This window comes from Scomber scombrus, chromosome 10 (genome assembly GCF_963691925.1).
Source record: "Scomber scombrus chromosome 10, fScoSco1.1, whole genome shotgun sequence".
Classification (NCBI taxonomy): domain Eukaryota; kingdom Metazoa; phylum Chordata; class Actinopteri; order Scombriformes; family Scombridae; genus Scomber; species Scomber scombrus.
In genome coordinates, this window is record NC_084979.1 from 17,779,194 (window position 1) to 17,800,178 (window position 20,985).

General features: G+C 42.1%; 1 protein-coding gene across 2 annotated transcripts; it reads right to left on the reverse strand.

The window, feature by feature from the left end:
• Positions 1 to 238: 238 nt before the first annotated feature.
• On the reverse strand, positions 239 to 11,549 carry wnt5a (wingless-type MMTV integration site family, member 5a). 2 transcript variants are annotated; one of them, XM_062426464.1, is made up of 5 exons: positions 11,510 to 11,549; positions 6,994 to 7,018; positions 4,416 to 4,663; positions 1,311 to 1,603; positions 239 to 697 (listed from the first exon to the last, which is right to left on the reverse strand). In XM_062426464.1, exons 3-5 carry the CDS (start codon positions 4,651 to 4,653, stop codon positions 239 to 241), a joined length of 990 nt encoding a protein of 329 aa, XP_062282448.1. In that variant the 5' UTR covers positions 4,654 to 4,663; positions 6,994 to 7,018; positions 11,510 to 11,549. The 2 variants fall into 2 exon arrangements, with proteins under 2 accessions (XP_062282448.1, XP_062282447.1); XM_062426463.1 differs by lacking the exon at positions 11,510 to 11,549 and having other exon boundaries at positions 6,994 to 7,130.
• Between the last annotated feature and the right edge of the window lie 9,436 nt (positions 11,550 to 20,985).

Below are 20,985 nucleotides of genomic sequence, written 5' to 3' on the forward strand. Positions count from 1 at the left end.
AAATAAATATTTCACGATACTCTCAGTTTCTCAAAACATAAGATTTTTTTTTTGAAAAAAAAAAAAAAAGTCAGTCTTTTTGCAATGGCATAATTGTTTAACTCTATAAATATAATTTATATAGTTTCTTTCTTCCATTCTCTCTCTGTGTTCAACTCCTTTGCTCCTCTGCTCATGAATACACACAGATGTATGCCCATCGTCTGCAAGCAAACACACACAGGCAACACTCCTCTTCTCACTTGCAGACGAATTGGTCTACGATTTTGGTGCAGCGCTTGCACTTGACGTAGCAGCACCAATGGAACTTGCAGTGGCAGCGCTCCACTATCTGGGCCTTGAACTGGTCATAACCACGGCCACAGCACATCAGCTCACATCCATCCATGCCCTCCGAGGTCTTGTTGCAAAGACGCCCAACTGTGCCCAGGGAACCCGTGCTTTGGTTCCTCAGGCAGTAGTCTGGACTGGGCTCGATGTATACCAGGTCGTGGCTCGTGGGAGCATTGAACTTGCTGTGTATCTGCACCAGCTTTCCACGGGTGTTGAGCTTCATGGATGCTCCGCTGTCGTACTTCTCCTTCAGTGCATCACCAACCTTGCGGAAGTCAGCCAGCTGTAACCAACAGGTCTTAAGGCTGCATGAGCCTGATACCCCATGGCACTTGCAGGACACGTGGGCAAGATCTGATACCGTCTGACAGGGGAGGATAGGAAGAGAAAAGAGAAATGAAATAACTGGATTAATTAACAGATGGAGAGCTTGAAATATCACTTATGCTGCAGACTGCAGAAAATGTACACAGCCAGGTGACAAATGCTTCATATTTCTAATTTGTCCTGTTTAATTTTGGCACAATGTGAAATGATCTCACAAAGCATCACTTTGCCATAAGGGGCCGAATGATCCTGTCCATACATCCAGCAGTTAACTGAATAAAACACTGTCCACTCATTTGTCCAACTTGAAAGAGAACAGCCTGGCAGCAGATATCTGGCATTATATTTCCTTTGAGGTAGTTTCAAGATGTTTGGAAAGGAAAAGAGACCCCAGAGCTGCCTCCAATGATCCCATCTCCCCACACATCAAAGCCTCAGGAGGGGAGAGCAGACAGAGCTGTTACACAGATGATCAGTGGACACTCATCTGACTGACCTGGATTGTCTCACTTCCAACTCCTCTTGTTCTTTTTATCACTGCTTGGTCTAATTCTGGGGCCTGTGGTTTCTATCACCCCACTTGCTTCTTATCTGATGATGTCTTAAGTTCTTTGTGTGTGTGTGTGCATGCATTAACCTCAGTGTCTTACCCTTCTTCCAGCCTCATTATTGTGAAGATTCATCAACAGCCGGGCACTGTCAAAGGAGCCTTTGGGATAGCTCTTCTCCCTTTCGCGGGCATCCACAAACTCCTTGGAGAACCTGTAGCCATAGTTGAGGTTGTCTCCGCAGCCACCCCACAACCAGTCTCGTGGCAGATCTTTGGGGCGAGCCGCACGGCTGCACCCACAGCTGGACAGCTCCCCCTCTCTGCAGGCACGGCTCACTGCGTTCACCACCCCTGCTGCGCTGATGGCATAAGTAAATGCCGTTTCTCGACTGCCTGCAGACACACACACACACACGTATATCATGTCACATTTGACACCAGAAGAGACATAGTAAATGAGAAATGACTAAATGTAATTCTATCATATCCAGCCACTACTTTCATTTGTGTAGGTTTTGCGTGTATATTTATTTTATACTGAATGTGCGCCTGTCATTTTAATTTAAGGATTTTTACAGTGTTATGAGATGTGATGTCATATGACAGCATTCGCCATACACTTAAGATTACAGAGCACATGAGCCAAGTGCTGCAGGCTCCTCATCACCAACATGATGAACAGTGGAATCTGGTTTGCTGTTATTGGGCTTCAGCCAGAGAGAGGAGAGCGCCCTCCAGTGACAAAGATTCTCTTTAACAAGCAGCTGCCATTTTCACCAAAATTTGAAGTGACAGCGGTTCTTTTACTTTGTCTGTCATGACTGACTTATTCTGGAGACAATGCTAATTAACTCCCACCTTTTCTACACTCCCCAACAATTCCTCTATAGAGAGAAAAGGTTAGGAGTCTTCAAAAACAAAAAGAGCACGCAAGCAGTTTTCGCTGTCACCAAATGCTCTATCCATTACTACCTCTGTGCAAAGCCACAGAATAGAAGAGAAAACTGAGATGAGGAGATAAGCAACTAAAGAAGAAACAGCCGACCAAACTATGAGACCGCAAACTGACTTTGAACACTGGGGGTTGCTACAAAATAAAAATGCACAGCTCATATACCTGCTGGGTCAAACCTTTAGAGAGCGTGCTATAATGACAATAACAGATGGATGGAGAAAGAGAGATGAGGGAAGAAAAAGATAACTCATGAAAAAGAGAAGAAAAAAAACAAGACGCCAAATAGAAAAAAGAGACATGCGCAAAAAAGGCAGATATAGAACAAGACAATGAGTGAGAAGAGAAAAGTTGGATTAAGAAATGTATTGGAAAGTCTGAATGATATCCAGGTGGACTATTCTGGCAGGAGGTGATCAGAGAGCGGGGGATTTATTAGTCTAGTACAACTTTTAATCCATCCTGAGGATATTGGCCTAATAGTGGACCTGCAGACAGACAAACTGTCGTCTCCCACACTGCTGTACCCCACCCTGGAGAAAGCTAAACGAGGCAGGGGAGAGAACCCAACCACTCCAGCACCCCCCGCGGCTCAAATTTAAATCACCAGTGGTGTCCTTAGCCAGCTGACAGACAGACATACAGAGAAGAACATGTTTACTTGGCCTAGAGAGGGCTGAGATGGGAGCAATGTTGAAGAGGGAGAGGGAGGGAGAGGAGGAATGAGACGGTTGCTGATGAGGTTTCTATGAAGACTGATCTGTGGAGAGGGAAACAGCAGCGCCAGACTGGGGGAGGTGGAAATCACAGACAGGCACAGCAGAATCACCAAGAATAGTGTAAAAACACACCCCTCCGGTGTGCACATACACACGTCATGTAGGGTTTATTCACAAATAAAGCCCATTAAAACTGTAGACTGACTTAAACAACAAAACAAAAACAACATTAGGGCCTACATCTACTGGTATCTGTAGCCTATGCAGATAGCCTGGTTTTATGAGCAAAGGTTTAAGATTTCTGACTCCACCACAATTCCACTTGAGATGGTCATGACACTGAAATGCTAAATTTAAAATATTCGCCAGCAATTTCTCGTAACAAAAACAACGCCCTGGTTAACTACTTTCTACCAAGGAAATAGGCCCTAAAACTGTGGACGGCATGTTCAGTGGATGATCCAACGTAACAGGAACATTATTTCTGGAAAGACAAGTTAGCTGTTGAGTGCATTAAATGTTATTTTTAAAACTATGAGCACCACGAATGAAATTCCATTCAGAATTTATTCCATTCATTGTATTAGGGTGGCAGCAGAAATCTCAGAGACTGATAATCTCACAACCTGCACCACAAGCGCACATTGACTGGTATCAGACAACAAAATGGGATTCCATTCATTTTGCTACTGCAACTTTGCTATGATCACAACAGTGACATTTCATAGATTTATTCTAATTCGGCTGGAGGGTTATGATAAAAAAAACTTTACATTAGTTCCTGAGATGAAGGCAATTGAATATGTATCAAAAGAAAACTAAAACAAACACTGTTAAATGATAGGATCCAAGAGTGGGATTCACTTTTAAGAGGGGATTGTAAAGATCTGAGTATACTGCATGTACAGTACGCACACACACACAGTGTAATCTCTAGCAAGGTGATATATTGGTGCATACACTCCCATCACTTGTAAATACAGGGCAGCTAAAGTCCAGCTCCACATAATATGTGCCTGTGTGTGTGTGTGTATGTGTGTGGATTGTCTCTCATTCATCAGGGGAAAAGCAGATTCTCTGCCTCCCTCTTGCTCCATGTCAGGAGCTGGTTTAACAGGCCAAAGCCACATGTGATTTATCCAGCAACCTCACCCACCAACTATTCCCTCCACACAGCTGCTGAGAATCAGCAGCCCCATACATCACACACACACACACACACACACACACACACACACACACACACACACACACACACACACACACACACACACACACACACACACACACACACACACACACACACACACACACACACACACACACACACACACACACACACACACACACACACACACACACACACACAGAAGAGGGACAGTGAATCAGAGAGCGGGAAAGTGAAGAAAGACAAGAAATGGAATGTACAGATGAATATGTACACTGCACACATCTGTGTTTGTATCTGTATTCATGTCCTGTGCATGTTTCTAATAATACATGCCGTTTTATACATCCTTTGCTTATTTCTTACCTATTTGCATGACCCGCCCAAAAACAGAGGAATTGTCCACAGTGCTGCAGTTCCAGCGTCGATGTCTGAACTGGTACTGGCACTCTCTGATGCCCGTCTTGGCACCTTCACCAATGTACTGCATGTGGTCCTGGTAGAGCTGGCACAGCTTCTTCTGGCCCTGTGACAGGCCCACCAGCTGGCTACACAGAGGCTGGGCACCGATGATGTAGGCCTCAGGGATCAGCATAGGGTTCATGGCCAGAGACCTGGATGAGTGGGACACAGAATGCAGTTGTTTTAATTCATGTACAATTTTGACCCAAATATATGAGAGTTTTCAGGCCAAATACACAATCAACAGCTGATTTGACTTGATTATTTTTCTCCTCCTCAGGCTTGAACTATGTTAATCAGTGAAATAAGCTGCTGTTGTTTATTGGATGGAGTAAAACTCTGCACACTCTTAATGACACTGGACTGAAAAGTATTTACAGCCAAGCACGAACAGTAAATGGAGGCAAAGATCAGAACAGAAAAGAGGCTTAGAGGAGGATAAAAGGAAATGATGAGGAAAATTTAAAGTACAACTTGAGGAGTATAATAATGCCAATTCAGACTGTTATATATTTTTTATAGTTTTTAGTGGCATGAGGGGGCAATGCTTTCCACTATTTCACAAGAAAAATATCGGAGAAAGTAAAAACTAAACACATAATTTTAAGTATTAGAAAAATGACTTGTTAATGAGCATACAACTGTTAAGATTCATCTTGACCCCAGGTTGAAAACCACTGTCTTTGAAAGGATATAATTTACTGATTAAGCACATACCATATTAATTTAAATAAATGTATTTTACAAACAACTTTCACTTTTTTGCTAAGGTGCATTTCAGATAATGTTTTCTCACACCATCTCAAGGCACTGTGCACTGCACACTATGAATGCTGTACCCTTTTATCATACAGGACAAAATATGATTCAGTCATTTTTGAGAGATACAAAAGTGAATTTAGAGAGAGAGAGAGAGAGAGAGAGAGAGAGAGAGAGAGAGAGAGAGAGAGAGAGAGACAGAGAGAGCGAGAGCGAGAGAGAGAGAGAGAGAGAGAGAGAGAGAGAGAGACAGAGAGACAGAGAGACAGAGAGAGCGAGAGAGAGAGAGAGCGAGAGAGAGAGAGAGAGAGAGAGAGAGAGAGAGAGAGAGAGAGACGAACACAGTTGAAACAGTAAGAGAGGAACACCAGTATGAGCATCTGGTTCCAGGCCACAGGACAATTAGAGCAGCCCATCCCTGAGCCCCAAGAGAGAGACAATTAGCCCCCAGTGTAACCTGATCGACTGGGGAAATTCAGCAGCAAGGAAACTCAGACTGAACACACACACGACATATACACAGAAGTACACACAGAAGAAAAAAAATCAACATACACACTGTTTGTATGCTCAAGTACACATGCAGACTGACGCTCTGTCTCTCTCTCACATACACTCACTTTTCAGGCGTACTACTCCGACACTAAATCATTCACACCTGTGTGTCCTCTCAAAGAGGAAACTGAAAGACACACACAGTTTATACTCCAAACTCAGCTTTCCTAAGGGTCTGTGGTAATGTGTGAGCCCTCTGCTGGGTCCGTAATCCAAATCATATAAACTTTAATGTAGTGCCTACTGAGCTGAGCCCATTAAAATGTTTACCTGAATAAAGCCTCTACAAATTATTGTATATACTCTTATGTTCATATAATTTGGCCATCTTCAAATGTCATCACTGCTAGCTTTGATCTAGTCATTTGAAGTAAATATGAATGTTACGCAGGAAGTGTGGGCTCAAATGTTCCATGTTCTTCTACAAGTGTTCTGGTTGGGAGGCACAATTATGCACAAGTGCACAATTAGACATAAACACAGCCACAGGATGTAAAGAGCTGTGTTGAAAGTAGTGCCTTTATGCTGACTGGTAAACATTATTTTCCCCTATCAGAAGTACTCTGTGTTTAAGAACAGCACACTCAAATATAGACTTTTCTCCTAATAGCAGCAGGACGTGTGTGTGTACACAAAGACACGCACACAAACACATGCATGCAGTCACACACGGTGTCCGTGTTTGCACATACTTGGACACCGACTCATCAACCACAGTAATCTATGTTTTCTATAATATTCATAATTTTGGTTTGGCAATATGCAAAGAAAGAAAATAAGGGAGAAAAAAGGTCTTCCTGAGAAGCTAATGTGCTACAGTCAGCATGTTGTATTACTTCATATGTGGTGCAACTGAAGCTGAGGAGGCTTACCTAAACACACACATGCACACGCACACACAAACCCGAAATTAACTCTAAAACTAGGCAAAAGACAAATATAAGCACTGACATTTTTTTAATCACCCTTACTGTTTTGGCCTTTTTTCTATTTTTAGGCTGTACAATTACAAATGTGACTAATGTATGAGTGAAAATAAAATACCCTTGTTAAACTTGACAATCTTCCTTCACCATAAAACAAGTAAAGACACACAAAGACATGTTTTGCACACATTTAGAGACACACAAAGAAATACTGCACATATACAGAGAAAACTAATACATACCACCATGAATTGGCCTCCACCACCACTTGCATGAGGAGTGTGAGGAGTGTGAGGGCAAAGACACAGTTTCTGGAGTCCAACACGCTGCCAAAAGGCCAGCTCACCGGCCGACACACACAGCCCAGCCCCAGGTTCATACTGCCGCTGATCTAAGGGAGTAGGGAACAGGATGCATGTCAGTCTGCCTGCCTGTACTGATGTCTTAGAGAGTTTATTGTGCATAATATAGAAGAAGACAAATATCTGTGTTGTCAAAATAAGTGGAGAAATGTTCCTCTGCTGAACATCTAAACTCTCTCTGTTACATCCAAACAGCACTGTGGTTGTATGTGTGTGAGCCCTGGGGCCATCAGTGCTTGCACAGCAGAGCAGTCATTTGGCAGCAGGTCTGAGTGCGAATCACATAAGACTGATAGACGTGCAGCCGGAGAAGACACAATGACCATGAAACCCCAGCTAGACACATTCCTGAATCCTGACAGTTCACTTTACTCTGAGACCGAGACACACATAGAAAAAGGCCAAGGAAGATGCAGTGTGTGCAACTTTGCTGCTTATTTTAAATTATTTAAATTTGGGCAACATGATGTTGAAAGTAAAGTCAAAACTGAATCTTGAATTCCAAGAATTATGGTTGCATTTTTAACAAAAGTATGGCTGATATGAACAAAAATAAGATCAAAAACGTGGGTTTAATATAAAACATAATTGTATGTTTATTCTATACTGTTTCATTTTCAATTTATGGAAGACCTGATTATATTTTCACATTTTTTGTACATTTATGTTGGCTAAATAAGAAGCATCCTAAGGTATTTTGGAAATCATAATAAAATGTTTATACTAATTCGTAAAATAAAGCTAGAAATATGTTTGGCTTAAAAGCACAGAAATTAAATAAAAACATTTGATTTGTAATACAAAATGTCTTTGGTTTAACTTTAAGGTAATTAAATATATAATTTGTTGAAAAATGGTGTGCAGTTTTGTTCAAATTAATTTTCATATTTGTTAATTTAATGTGGAGCGGACCAGCACGGAGCCACGTCAGCGGATGATGGTCTCAGGCCTGGTTACACTGTGCAGGGTTTCGCTTAACTAAGGCTACAAGGAGTCAAAAGGGGAAAAAGTCAATTATCTTCAGACAACTGCATGGCTCTGGTGATACAGTTTGGCTGCCATGTAGGCAGAAAATGAGTTAAAATAATTACCCCTGAATTTGCGAGTTCAGGGCTGTGCCAGCCTTCCAGTTGGGCCGTGTGTGAAATTTGGGACTGAGAGCAGCTCTAATTTGTCACGCTGTGTTATTTTCCAGGGTTGAGTCGTGGAGACCTGGGCCTGCCTAATACTCATTAAAGACAAGTCCAAGTTCACCACCACTCACCCAGCGCGCGCCCGCCCGCGCGCCCACACACACACACACACACACACACACACACACACACACACACACACACACACACACACACACACACACACACACACACACACACACACACACACACACACACACACACACACACACACACACACAGTTTGTGCGCTGCCTCAGTCATAGTTGGTGAGGTTATGTTATGTTCGTTGCAGCTCCTCCACATAAATTAAAGCAATAATCCAGAGAGGACAGCCGTTTTACACTGATTTTAAACCAACTAATTGGAGCTGGTACTCCCGCAATGCAGCTGAATGAGAAATACGTTTTAAATTTACGTACACTGCTGTAAATTCAATATTGTTTTTGAGCCAAGCAGGAAAGTTCATCTGGAATAACTCAGCGGTGGAGGAAAGTGACACACCGACCGACCAGTTTTGTATTCACATTTAAATGAACCGTTATAAGGCCACAGGTTATTATTTTGTTTTTGTATTAGTCAGTTATATTTATGCCTGAGTCTCAACCAATCAGAATAGAGAACATTAATTACTCGTTTTAAGTGACGGAATTTAAAATCAGGCTAATATTTATGAGATAGTTAGTATATCTTAATATTGATTTATTCTTTTCGGCAACACGCACGATTTATCTATTTTTTATTTTTTTTAACTCTTAAAGCCACATTCCTGGATGTGGCACCCTCGCTCTAAACTGCGAAAAACCTGCGCTCCGTGACCCCTGGAAACGATTTGACCCAAGTAAAGTATTCTTAGGAGTTGACCGGATGACTGATGACAACCAGGCTAATTTCTGTGAGTAAAAGTGGCATCAAACTGAGCAAATTTCAGGAAGAGAACTATTAGAATGCCGTAGTCAAAATGATAAAACTGTGGGATATGGGATCATTTTAGAGGCTTCTTCAAGGGTTGTGGGACTAAAAATAAAAGAAAATAAGTAGCATATTTAGATTTTAATTAGAAAAGTGAAATTATTTCATCTTTTGTTTATATTTATTTTCCCAGCTTTGGTTTTCTTTGGCCAAACTATCTGAAATATTAACACCGTGCCTTAAATACAATGCAATTAAACATAACCGTTTCTGAATCGTTTTAGTGATCATTATGAAAATCTGAAGGAAAAGCATCAGGGAGCGATGAGTGTAAATTATTGCAACTTGTATTGAATGATTGTTGTTTTTTAAAGCGACTATATTTACAGTGTGACCTGTACTTTTAATTATACATCATTTGCATGCGGAAATTGAATTTGACCTTTATGGAGGGTGTGATTGTGTTGAGTGGTAGGCCAAAAATATTTTTCGTTTAACAATTCAATTTTTAAAAAATCCACCTTTTCCATTACTTAATGGCAGCGTAATTTGCTGACTGAATTACATATTCAATACATTTAATAACAGCTGAGTCTCTTTGCCTCCCGCCGCCCTGGTGTTTAAAAAAACCAGGAGAGGGAGCCAGGTACAAGGATTTGATGAGGAGAAGCGTCACAAAGAGCATTGCCTGACTTTCAAAAAGCACCGGTAACAACAGGAGAAGGGAAGTAGAATTTATATGCACCAATTTATATCAAATAACTTGTTTAATTTATTTGAATTAATTATAGCGTGTTTGCCCAGCAGGGTACTGACATGCATGACAGCATGTTTCACACGTCACATCTGTCAAGAACTTTTATTCACATCCAAGAACCAGTGTTAGTCCAAAAAAGGTCCCACTGACAGACACAGTTTCCTCTCTTTAAGACAAACTGCGGCTGAGTGGAAAGCTGACTGAACCTTGAGACCTATAGACTACTCACCAGGGAGCACAGTCCGTTAGAAGTTGTAATCCACTTTCTGCAGACGATATCAAACCAATAATCCCAGTGCAGGCCAGGTGGATTTCCTTTTCCACTGTAGTGAAGACAACTCTCGTCGTTTTATCCCAGGATCTGCTGGAAAGTGCTTGGTCGGGGTGAAGAAAGTGTAACGTTACAGCTGAGAGTTCTTCAGATTTGGTGTTTTGGCGAACACGGCCGCCCAATAATCAGTCAATGCGCTCCGTGCGCCAAACAGAGCTCTGTTAGGAAGCAGCGGGCTATATAAAATGTCCAAAGACAGTGTGGGGGAGATGATCAGTTCCTTTAAAGAATCAGTGCGTGACTTTGCGGTAACTGTTAACAAATAAAAACATCTACGGCAACCCAAAGTGCCACTGGCGGAAACGTCGTATGCTATACTTTGTCTATTCGCTTCTAATTAAAAGCGGCCTACTTATATACTCCCTATCCGAGGGAAAACCTTTCCAGATTACAGCTAAACTGTATCAGAGCAAAAACATGTAAAGTCTTGTAATGAACATTAAATCCAGCAGCTGACACGCTCGGGTCATAGCGCGTTTTACCTGCAGAAAGATCCACACGGTGATCCTCGCCACAAACGACTTGTTAATTTACCTTCCATTCTGCAAAAAAATGTGACTCTGACAGCTCCTCAGCCCAAGTTAAAAGTCTTCACATGCAAAATAGTAAGTCATCCGCCTTGCAAAAAAAGAAAGAAAAAAAACAACAACAACAGATGCAACAATTAATCGGCTCCAGACAGTATGCTCCAAAAAACTTTCCACGCGGACTATCTCCAAACAGTGCGGCTTGGCGATTGCGCCCGGTGCCAGGGGGAGGAAAAGAGCACAGCGTGTGAACAACAGCGGCTTTGCTGAGACTCGGAGTCTGTCTTCCTCCCACACCGTCTGTGTGTGCTGAAGTGCAGAAAAGTATCGCCGACTATCCCTCCCTCTCTGCTTTTCTCTCCCTCTCTCTCTCTCCCTCTCTCTCTCTTTCTCACCTGCTTCAGCCGCCTCCTTTCACAAACTAGCACACTGCAGCATGGATGCGCAACGCGAAACCTTCAGATGGCGCATGCGCTTCACGTTTCTCCTCAAATCCCCTTTTTTTCTTCTTTCAGTCACCAACTCTCAAGAAGCGATGAATTTGTGTGTAACTTAGGTGAAATTTTGGACAGGAGACAGAGGGAAGGGCGGAACAGGCTGTAACAAAACAAGCGTCTCTATTACCTAAAATAAACTTATAAAGCACCCGGGGCTATTACCCTATCCATACCAGAGCAGAGTTAGGATTTTCACTGGCAGCAGATCGTGTTACCACTCAGTAAAATCAAGACAAGCAGGTCCAGATCGTGTGCTTATATAGGCTGCTCTCATCACCTGAAGGCCTGCAAGCATTACGGTCATTATGGTAATTATTATTTTATGGTACATTATCTCAAAACATGCTGCAGGAATCCATAGGCTTACAGTTCGATATTTTTCAGTGAACCCGATGATGGGTGTCAGAGGGCAAAGTGTTTAATAGTTTCACATGTGTCACAGTAGATTTCTCAGTCTGTGCACACCGAAGGCATTCAAGGATGAAAGCCGTGTTATTTTCAATTGGAGTTGGACAGAATTTCATCTGGATTGAGGAAATAGAGATAGAATAACAGTCCTTAAAAGAAGTAAAACAATGCTAAAAATTAATGGAAGGGGGCAGTCACCTGAATATCTGGCTGTGTGCCCAATGACAGACTGGAGGGAGGAGAATGAGAGGGGGAAATGAATTAATTCAGACATTAATATTGTACTAATCTTGTTGTAGCATTAGTGCAAGTGCAGTCAGTCGTATAGGTCTGCTACAGACCTCATTTAAAATCATTATGAGTCCGTCAACCCATATTTAAATGAAGGGAGCGTCATTGATAATATGCGATGAAGAATGATTTGGCATACTCAGCTTCATGGCTTCAGTCCCACATTTACAGAATGCAGCCAGGCTGCAGGTCGAATGCATTTTATATGGACACAGTGTGATACATTTTTTTTTTTATTACAGTGTGTATAAAAATAAAACAGCGTTGTATGTGAGCTTTATTTTAAAACTGAACAGTGTGACTGCAGTGAAAAATAATCACTAAACAATGATCAGTACACAGCTGATTCTGTACCCCAATGTTTTTAGATTACTCATAATGCTTGGAGAGAGAGAGAGAGAGAGAGAGAGAGAGAGATTTGTATACCTCCATGAGTACTTTAGGTATGAAACTCCCAATACGACATTTACATTCACGTATGACTGTGAATACCTGTGGCTGAATTGAGCGTGAAGTGCCTGCAAATCTCGCAGGAGTTCTGTTTTCAGCTAATGGTACCGTGGTGGATGCTGAGAGGTCGCGACTGTATTAAAGCGCACTTAAAACATGCTTGGCCACATTTCTGATCCCCCTCCTCCCTCATGATGTCTCACAACCCTCCCTCCTCTATCAACCAGCCCCTCCATCAACTACCACCACCCCGCCCCCCTGTTCCCCTAGGAAGAAAACTGGGCAACATCTGGCTGAGTTTATGAGAGGGGGAGAGAGAGAGAGAGAGAGAGAGAGAGAGAGAGAGAGAGAGAGAGAGAGAGAGAGAGAGAGAGAGAGAGAATTGGTAGACCATGAAAATTTGGAAGAATTCTTTTTTGGGCAGTGCAAGAGTCTATTGTTGTAGTTGCCATTAGTAGCGGTGAAACTTTAATCTTGTGAAAATACCCATTGTTGCACTCAAATTTACCAATAACACTGTCGATGTCAATGTTCACATTATTGTCTTTCTGACAAAACACATGTTGCCATTCTTGTGAAAACAACTTTTATTCAAACAACAGAAACAAGCTGACCAATGCAAAACACTGCAGAACGAGTCAAGGGTGAACAGTGTTACCCCTAAACTTTCACAGTAATCACAATCATGAGAGCAGCACAAGAACACACACACACACACACACACACACACACACACAAACACACACACACACACACACACACACACACACACACACACACACACAGTACAAAAACTGTACACACTGTATTAGGTAAGGGCCCAATGGAAATACTGTTTTACAGTTGAATCAAAACACAACAATACTGTACATTATCGTCACCTCAGGTCAACCTCCAGTACAGTGAAAAAAAGTAACGACACAGTGCTGTAAAATGCAAGTCACTTCATTATAAACAGATTAGCCACTCAGATTCACAGGATCAATAAATAGACAGCCAAATAACACATCACTCACCAGCATAATAAGTCACACACAGCTGTTACAACTTCAAAAAAGAAAAAAGAACGAGTGGCACTCAAAACTGTTTCGGATGTAGAAAAGCAAACAGAACATGATATTGGTTCATTAAACAAATGCACAGCAGGCTAAAAGGAACACAAGGAGAAATGTATAAACAGACTGGTCTTACAGTAAGCTAGCTGATTTGAGGTTAGCTTTATTTCCTTCCCTGTTAATTAAGGTCCCGATTTTTCGAGAAGGTGTAAGCTGATCCTCAAACTGTTTTGTGTGGCATCATCAGCCCAAACATTTCTCTGCAGGCAGTAGGAGATAGTCAAACAAATGAGTAACTGGGGCGGTTTACTGGTAGACTTAGGTCAGAAATGATTCAGATGCAGTCCCATTTCAGTTATTTGTTTCAGCAGACAGGAATGTCTCCTTTTGGCACGGTACATCAAGAAGGTCTCTGTGGATTGTGGATTTTGAGGTCCATGTTGTGATATTTACAAAAGTCTGACATTTAGCTGCAGAAGTAAACACATTCATGCCACCATAAACCAGTCTGGGATTGGCATGGGTTTACGGCTAGTTCCGCTGGCTCAGCTTAGCCACACTATTAGTCGACAGTGGTATAATGATTGTCGGTTGATGTGAAGCCAGAGCTCTGTAGCACCGCAGTACTGTAAAATGAATCCAGCTCTCAGTCTATTGAAAACAGCTAGGGAAATGAAGGCAGCGGACCACTTGCCAATACCTTGAAGCTCCACACTGAAGACTGATGCTTTGATGAGGGACATTCACCCACAATGGGGCAATGGCATGTGTCAGTGTAGAAGAGGATAGTCTGAGCTTGTCCAAAATGCATTGTAATGATGGCTCCTAGAGCATGTGTATATCTGTTTACATGCATGTCTCCTGGTGATGGTGGGTTGAATGTGTGTGCTTACAGTTGAAACTCCTGAGCCTCTTGGTGCCTGGCTCTCCAAGCAGCTGTGGAAAGAAAAAGTAAGACAAAGCATTAGTGTGGGAGGTCACGCACAAAGATTAGGGAAAAAGAAATGAAAAAAAAAAAGTTGTTTTTAATTTCCTCAGTTGTCTCTTACAAGGCTACATCATATAATTACATTGCTTGGTAAAGAGACCTCCAATATTCATGTCCAGCAGAGATAGTTTGGTTTTTCTTAGCTATAGCTTGACCATTTTGTTCCTCTAACTGTCTGGCGAGTCTCCAGAGCTCCTTAAGAATGCTCTAAATGCAGTTGGCAGCAGCCCAAACATCAAGTGCTCATTAATATAAAGAAAAAAAAACTATTGGAATGTGTCTGTTATTCAGGCCACACAGCAGTGAGCAACAACTCACTTCTTTCCTGAGCCTTAGATTGTGAAAAAAACAGAAACAATGATGTATGTCTAGCACGCAGGGGGCGCCTCATTGGCTGAGCAAACAGGCCCTAAAATAACTACCAATCACTGAAGACGTTATCATCAGTCACTCAGAGAAGACAGACTAAAACAACTTAAAACTTTGTATGCTGATGGCCAGAGATATGTACAGGTAAAGTTGGGGAATATGCTAGATGGAGATGATGTGACTTCTTGTCAAATCTTTCACGAAAGAGTGTTACCAGTCTTTAAAGTTTACATCTTAACTGAGAGTGTATTTAGGATGAAGAGGAATGTCAAATCATATGGAATGTGTCCAGTTCTGCAGGGCCGGTCACACTCTTCCTGTCTCGCTCTGATTGGCTGCCAGGCAAAGAAGGACCATCCATTATAGCCAGGAGTAAATAAACAGGCACAGCAATTAAAGTGCCATCATTTGTTATGCAACACAGGTTGTGTGTGTGTGTGTGTGTGTGTGTGTGTGTGTGTGTGTGTGTGTGTGTGTGTGTGTGTGTGTGTGTGTGTGTGTGTGTGTGTGTGTGTGTGTGTGTGTGTACATGTAAGCCTGCTTGTATGTACGTGTGTCCAAATGTGTGTCTGCACATATACATGGTTGTGTGTCTGAATTTGTGTATGTGTGTTAGACGCCGTTCTCAGGTTTCTTCGACGTCGTCTGCACTTAAATTAATGATTTGGGGGCCAGAGAATCAACAAATATGGCCCCCGGCAGGGCATAATAGAGAGCACGACCTGCCTGTGGATGTGCTTGAAGACCGCTCCTCTTTCTTCTCTGTCAACACCTCACTACCTATACACAACAGACGCATTCACCACACAAACTCGCGTTTGACGTCTGTGTTCGTGTTGTTAATGAGGAAGTATGTGCTGCTACGTTGTCATGAATGTGTGTACGCTTATCGGCCCATGATTATTTTGCAGGTCAGTGAGTTGTGACAGAGTGTTAAAATTATATGGAATTATATGTTCTTGAGTTTAAAGTGTTGCACTTGTGGTCATGATTGTGTCTACTTTAGAAACATGTGACAAAGCAAAGCATATTATATTAGCCAAGAACGCTAGAACCATTCTCTGGATAATTTAGTGAGCTCAAATGGCTCTGACAGGCTGCTTAAAGCCTTTTCAGCCTAAAGGTCATTGTCCACAATTTTCTGCATCATCAGCTGCTAAAGGCAGCGAGAAAAGAAAAAAAAGAAAAGCCAGTCACACTTATGCTGCAGTGCACAAAGAGAACATTTTTAGCAAGTTGAACGCTTGTTTTTTTTTTTTTTTTAAGTAACTCCAACTGCGTGTGGTTGCATTTTTCACTGATAGGCCTCCCATTCCACTTGTTAAAGGAATTACAATGAAAAATGAAGACTGACACTGGATTCAAAGTGAAGAAGTTAATTTTCGAAATAAAAAAAAAAAGTTTAAATCAAACAAGCTTTTCTGTTTATGTTCAGACTTATCAATTAAATCACTTGTCCCACTGGATATATTTCGAATGCGGTGTTGGTGTTGATACAAAGTAACCACAGGTTATTCTTCAGGCATTTATGCACACAGGAGGATATTGGCCACAAAGTGGTAAACACACATGGATGTTTCATAGATCAAACAGGTTATGTGCAGCATTCAGGCTGCAGGATGGGTAGGAATGTGATGAATTGCACACCAAACCCTGACCTGAATGTTCAGATGAATGACTACTGATAAAACTAAAACATTAACACTTGACACTCACTCAAACAGATCAGACGCAACCCTTCTATTATCATATTGAGCCTCTTCACTTAAAGTAGGTTTAGGAAAAAAAAGCACACTTGCTAATGTACCCCCCCCCCACACACACACACACACACACACACACACACACACACACACACACACACGCACACGCATTTTGTGCTTTGCCTGGATTTAGAATAGGATTATACTGTCCTTTTGAATTGAAAATTGCTGCCATATCAATGCATACATTTAAGTAGTGAAAAATCCTCTCCCTCTCTCAAGCACTCAGCAATCATCTCCCTCTAACTCCAATCAGCCATTCCTATCTTATACTCCCTGTGTAACCCTCATCCTCCCCCCAACTCCTCTATTCTTAGTGTGCTTGATGGTGGGATCAACCAGGGTAAACACTTTCTCATATTAATACTTGTTTAATCTGCTTCTGGACACAGGAAAATGATTGGCTTACCAACATTTACAAATGTTCACTGCAGAGCCAGAGATCTAGCTGAGGTGAAAAACCATTTGCACAGCCAGGTACTCAATCAAATGATGTTCATACCATTCTTAAGATAGACCAATTTTTTATACCTACATGTACAAGTTTTGTATACCTACATGTACAATATCCCTGTTCAAATTCCTGGCAATCTAAATGAGGTGTATTTCTCCCAAAATATACTTGTCTGTCTCAGTCCATCTGTCTGTCTTCGTCATAAGAGTTGTATATCAAACCTGAGAGTCTGGATGTGTAGCAGCCAAACCCCTTCTTGTCTTTAAGTGCTACTAATATAAACTGCCTGTTAAATGGATCCTTGCAAAGTTTTGGGACCACCAATGTTAAAGTGCTGCTCTTTCACTTGGAATTACCCTGTGGTCGGTGTTCTTTCACTCCTACAGAAAAAAGAGAAACACACCAAATTCAATTACTAGTACAAAGATTCGCCCCCCTTCACCTCACCGTACCAAGAGGAGAAATGCAAAACGAGCCATTCGGTGGTTTGAATGGGGCAGATATTGGGGCTGTAATGTAGGAGGGCGAGAGAACTGACAACTAGAAACTGAACTGACTTTCTCACTGTTCTGTGTGAATAGTAAAAGATGAAATTGTTGAGATACTCTGTAAATGCAGACCTAATATGTGACCACAGAAAATGTCATTTTTCAGATAGCACAGTCTATTTAACCTCGGAAAAGAGGGTCAGAGGAAAACCACTTTTGACAAAATGCCCTGCAATGGAAACAATGACATAATTAATCGCAACTCTTATCATATGTCTGATTTATTGAATGCTGGGTCTATAGCGTAATGGTTTTTTCAGTGTGTTTAGTGATGGTGTAGTGTTTAAGGTAATCCATTACAGCAAATGTGATAAAAAAACACTTAAAGTTTGGTCCAGTTCCAAATCATTGATCTGATGTCACACATTCCCATGAACTATACACTCAGATTACATATTAAATGAGAAAAAACAAGATCCAGATCTGTGCGCACATGCCCATCCAATCATTTTGAAACCATAGCCTTTTAAAACCCTTAAAAAATATGGTCTACATCAAGTCGTCCTAGGAAGAGAGAACATCTTCTCTGTAACAATTGCTTCAAGAGCTTGCTCTTTCTTCCCTACATTCTCCCTTTTTTCCCTCTCTTTCTTTTTTCTCCCTGACTTTTACAACTTCCTCCTGGTTGGGGCTGCAGCTCTAACCCAAACAAAACTCCATTTTTTAGTTATTGGCCCTCATGGCATGTAATGGAGAATCAAGCTAATTATCCCTACAGCTGTTTTCACTTGCTTTTTATGTAAGCAATACCTGGCTGATCCAGAGTGCAACAGTGAGGCCCTTCTTAGCGCTCGAGGCTGGCTGGAATTAGAGAGCAAAATGCCAGGTTTTCCTCCCCCCCATAATGCCCGTGTGTACCCCTGCACCCATCTCCCAGCACACAACCCGACCCAACCAAACCCAGCCTCACACAACCCCCCGCATACCCAAAGCTTCCATTTCCACTCCCTCATACACCTCTCCAACTCCCTCTTTGATGTTTCACAAAGCTGCTTTTGAACAGTTAAGATGCATCTGTATGACAAGCGCTGAATTTTCTTTCACTGAAGGTTCCTGGTAATTAATGAAGGAGGGCGTGGTTCAGATTGAATTGGAACCATCTCCTGCTGTCATACGACTAGAAAGAGAGAGAGTGAGAGCAAAAAGGAAGAGGGAGGGAAAGAAAGACAGAGCGCAGGAGAGAGGGGGGTAAAGAGCGAAAGAAAACAATCCCTCACAGGCTAATTACATAATTTCCTTCATCTGAGCAAACACATGCTGGGTGAAAGCAAGTGTGAGCAAGCTTCACATTGCCAGGCCAAGAGGTGCTGAGGAGACCTACTAACACAGTCTACAACTGCTCTCTAGCAATGGACAGCCTATACCACAGAGGCACTGAGTCAGATCTCAGAGGCAACAGTATCTACACAGTTTTTAGCCATTTAGGGATTCATATCAAACACAAGTATTGATCCTCCTGTCTCCAACAATTTCAGGGTAAACTGACTCAGCGCAGATAAACAGTTCTTGGTGTAATGTTTCCCCTCACAGTTCATTCCTTGCTGCAGCCAGAAATCTATTCAATATAAACACCACTAGGTGGAGTTGACTGTTGTTGAAAAGAAAAAAAAATGTCATGTATCAAACTTATTAAACTCCCATGGAGAGGCAGTGTGCATCTGTAAGTGAGTATGCTTTACATGTGCCATTTCTTAGCTTTCCTCTCCCTCAAACACTGCTTCAGTAGCGTGCATCAACTTTTTGTGCTCCATCAAAGTGACATCTGGTTTGAAATTGACAAAGACAGAGAAGAAGAAACACAGAAGGAGACACTGGTAGCAATTTTATTATTATTTCAACTAAATTATAGTAAAGACTCGGCCAGCTTCGAAAGGTAAAAGAGAAACCACTCCCTCAAACTCTCCCCTTCTTCCTTTCTCTCTTTTTTTGTCTCTAATCCTTTGCGGAATGATGGAGGGCTCTGTGTGGAATGGTGGTGAGTCCTCTGAGTCCAGCCAAGGTGTCCCAATGTACAAATGATACGGGTGGAATCTGCAGTACCTACTCCTAATGTGGAGGTTGTTTTGACATTTCGTGCTGACAGATGCAAGCACCCCTGAACACGCATATGTACTACACTGTATGTATGCATGCTTGAATAACTAACATTTAGCTATGTGTGCATGTTAAAATTCACACACACACACACACAAATAAAAAGGCACAAATATCAGAAAGGTAGGGTGAAAAAATATTATTGGCAGGGCATGCTCAAATATTCATTTATCAGTTAAAACCCCCAGGACAAAACAGAAACTATGTTCATAAAAGTGCATAATGTTCATGCAGGTCCAAAATACAGGTTTGCGCAACAACAATAAAAGGTGCATGGAATTCTATCTCCTGGTTCCCAAATTCCTCTCCTCCTCCCCCATTCTTTCTCTCTCTTGATCTGTCTCTCTTTTCACTCAGAAGTTCATCTCCGACTAATCTCACTCATTTACTCCTTTCAGATTCTTTTTAAATCACAAGATTCTTTCTCTTTTCCCCTCTCTCGCTCTAAGCACAGTATGAGTGGCAGTGTTTATGTTATTGAGAGAGATGTCGAGAGCTCTACTGTGGACCAGCTGCATCTGTGTCAAACAGTATGCCTGTGAGTGCCTGTATGACTGTGTATACAACCCACCACTCTACTGATGTTTCAGTGAGAATAGTGAGGGGACCCTGGTAAGCTCGTGTCCCATAACAACACCTTGACCTGGAGCTAAACCTCGCTGTGGAGCAGCAGCGGTCCATCAGAACACAGGCCGCACAGCCCTGAACACGCCTGCATCCAGACACCAGCCCAGGCCCAGCCAGGCAGGGGAGACAAGTGAAACCTGAGCCCACATTAAAGCACCTCCATCAGGTAGGAGATCAGGGGAGGCCTCCATGCTCTCAGTGTCTGCGGGGGTCCGGGCCTCTGGAGCCCTATCTCACCTCCATCTGGAAAGAGAATCTGAGGGTAGTCTGATGCTCCGATAAGAGGCCATGCCAACTGACACAGTAACAGCCTCTCACCCCCATTTAAAAAAAAAAGAAAAGTGGATGCAAGTCTAGCTATGGTGCACGCCTAATACGGGTATCAGAGGAAAGGTGGAGGGTTTTGTGCGGGGTTTGTGGGTGTGTGGTGGCATTCACTTTTCTTTGAAGGTTTGATCCCAGTACCCTGAAATGCATGCACATGCACCACGTTAACAGAGCCACATTTATTGTGAAATACAAGCATATGTTAAGACTTTCTCACTGGCTTTCTTTGTGCATTTAAACAGAGTGTACACGCACACTCACACACATAAATGTGGGAAAAAGACATTTCTAACATGATGTCA

Coding starts and splice junctions, on each gene's coding strand:
- wnt5a (XM_062426463.1), bottom strand. CDS start 7,130: ATGAACCTGGGGCTGGGCTGTGTGTGTCGGCCGGTGAGCTGGCCTTTT. Junction 4,664..6,993: donor GTGGAGGCCAATTCATGGTG/GTATGTATTAGT, acceptor CCACTCATCCAG/GTCTCTGGCCATGAACCCTA. Junction 698..1,310: donor ATAATGAGGCTGGAAGAAGG/GTAAGACACTGA, acceptor CTCCCCTGTCAG/ACGGTATCAGATCTTGCCCA.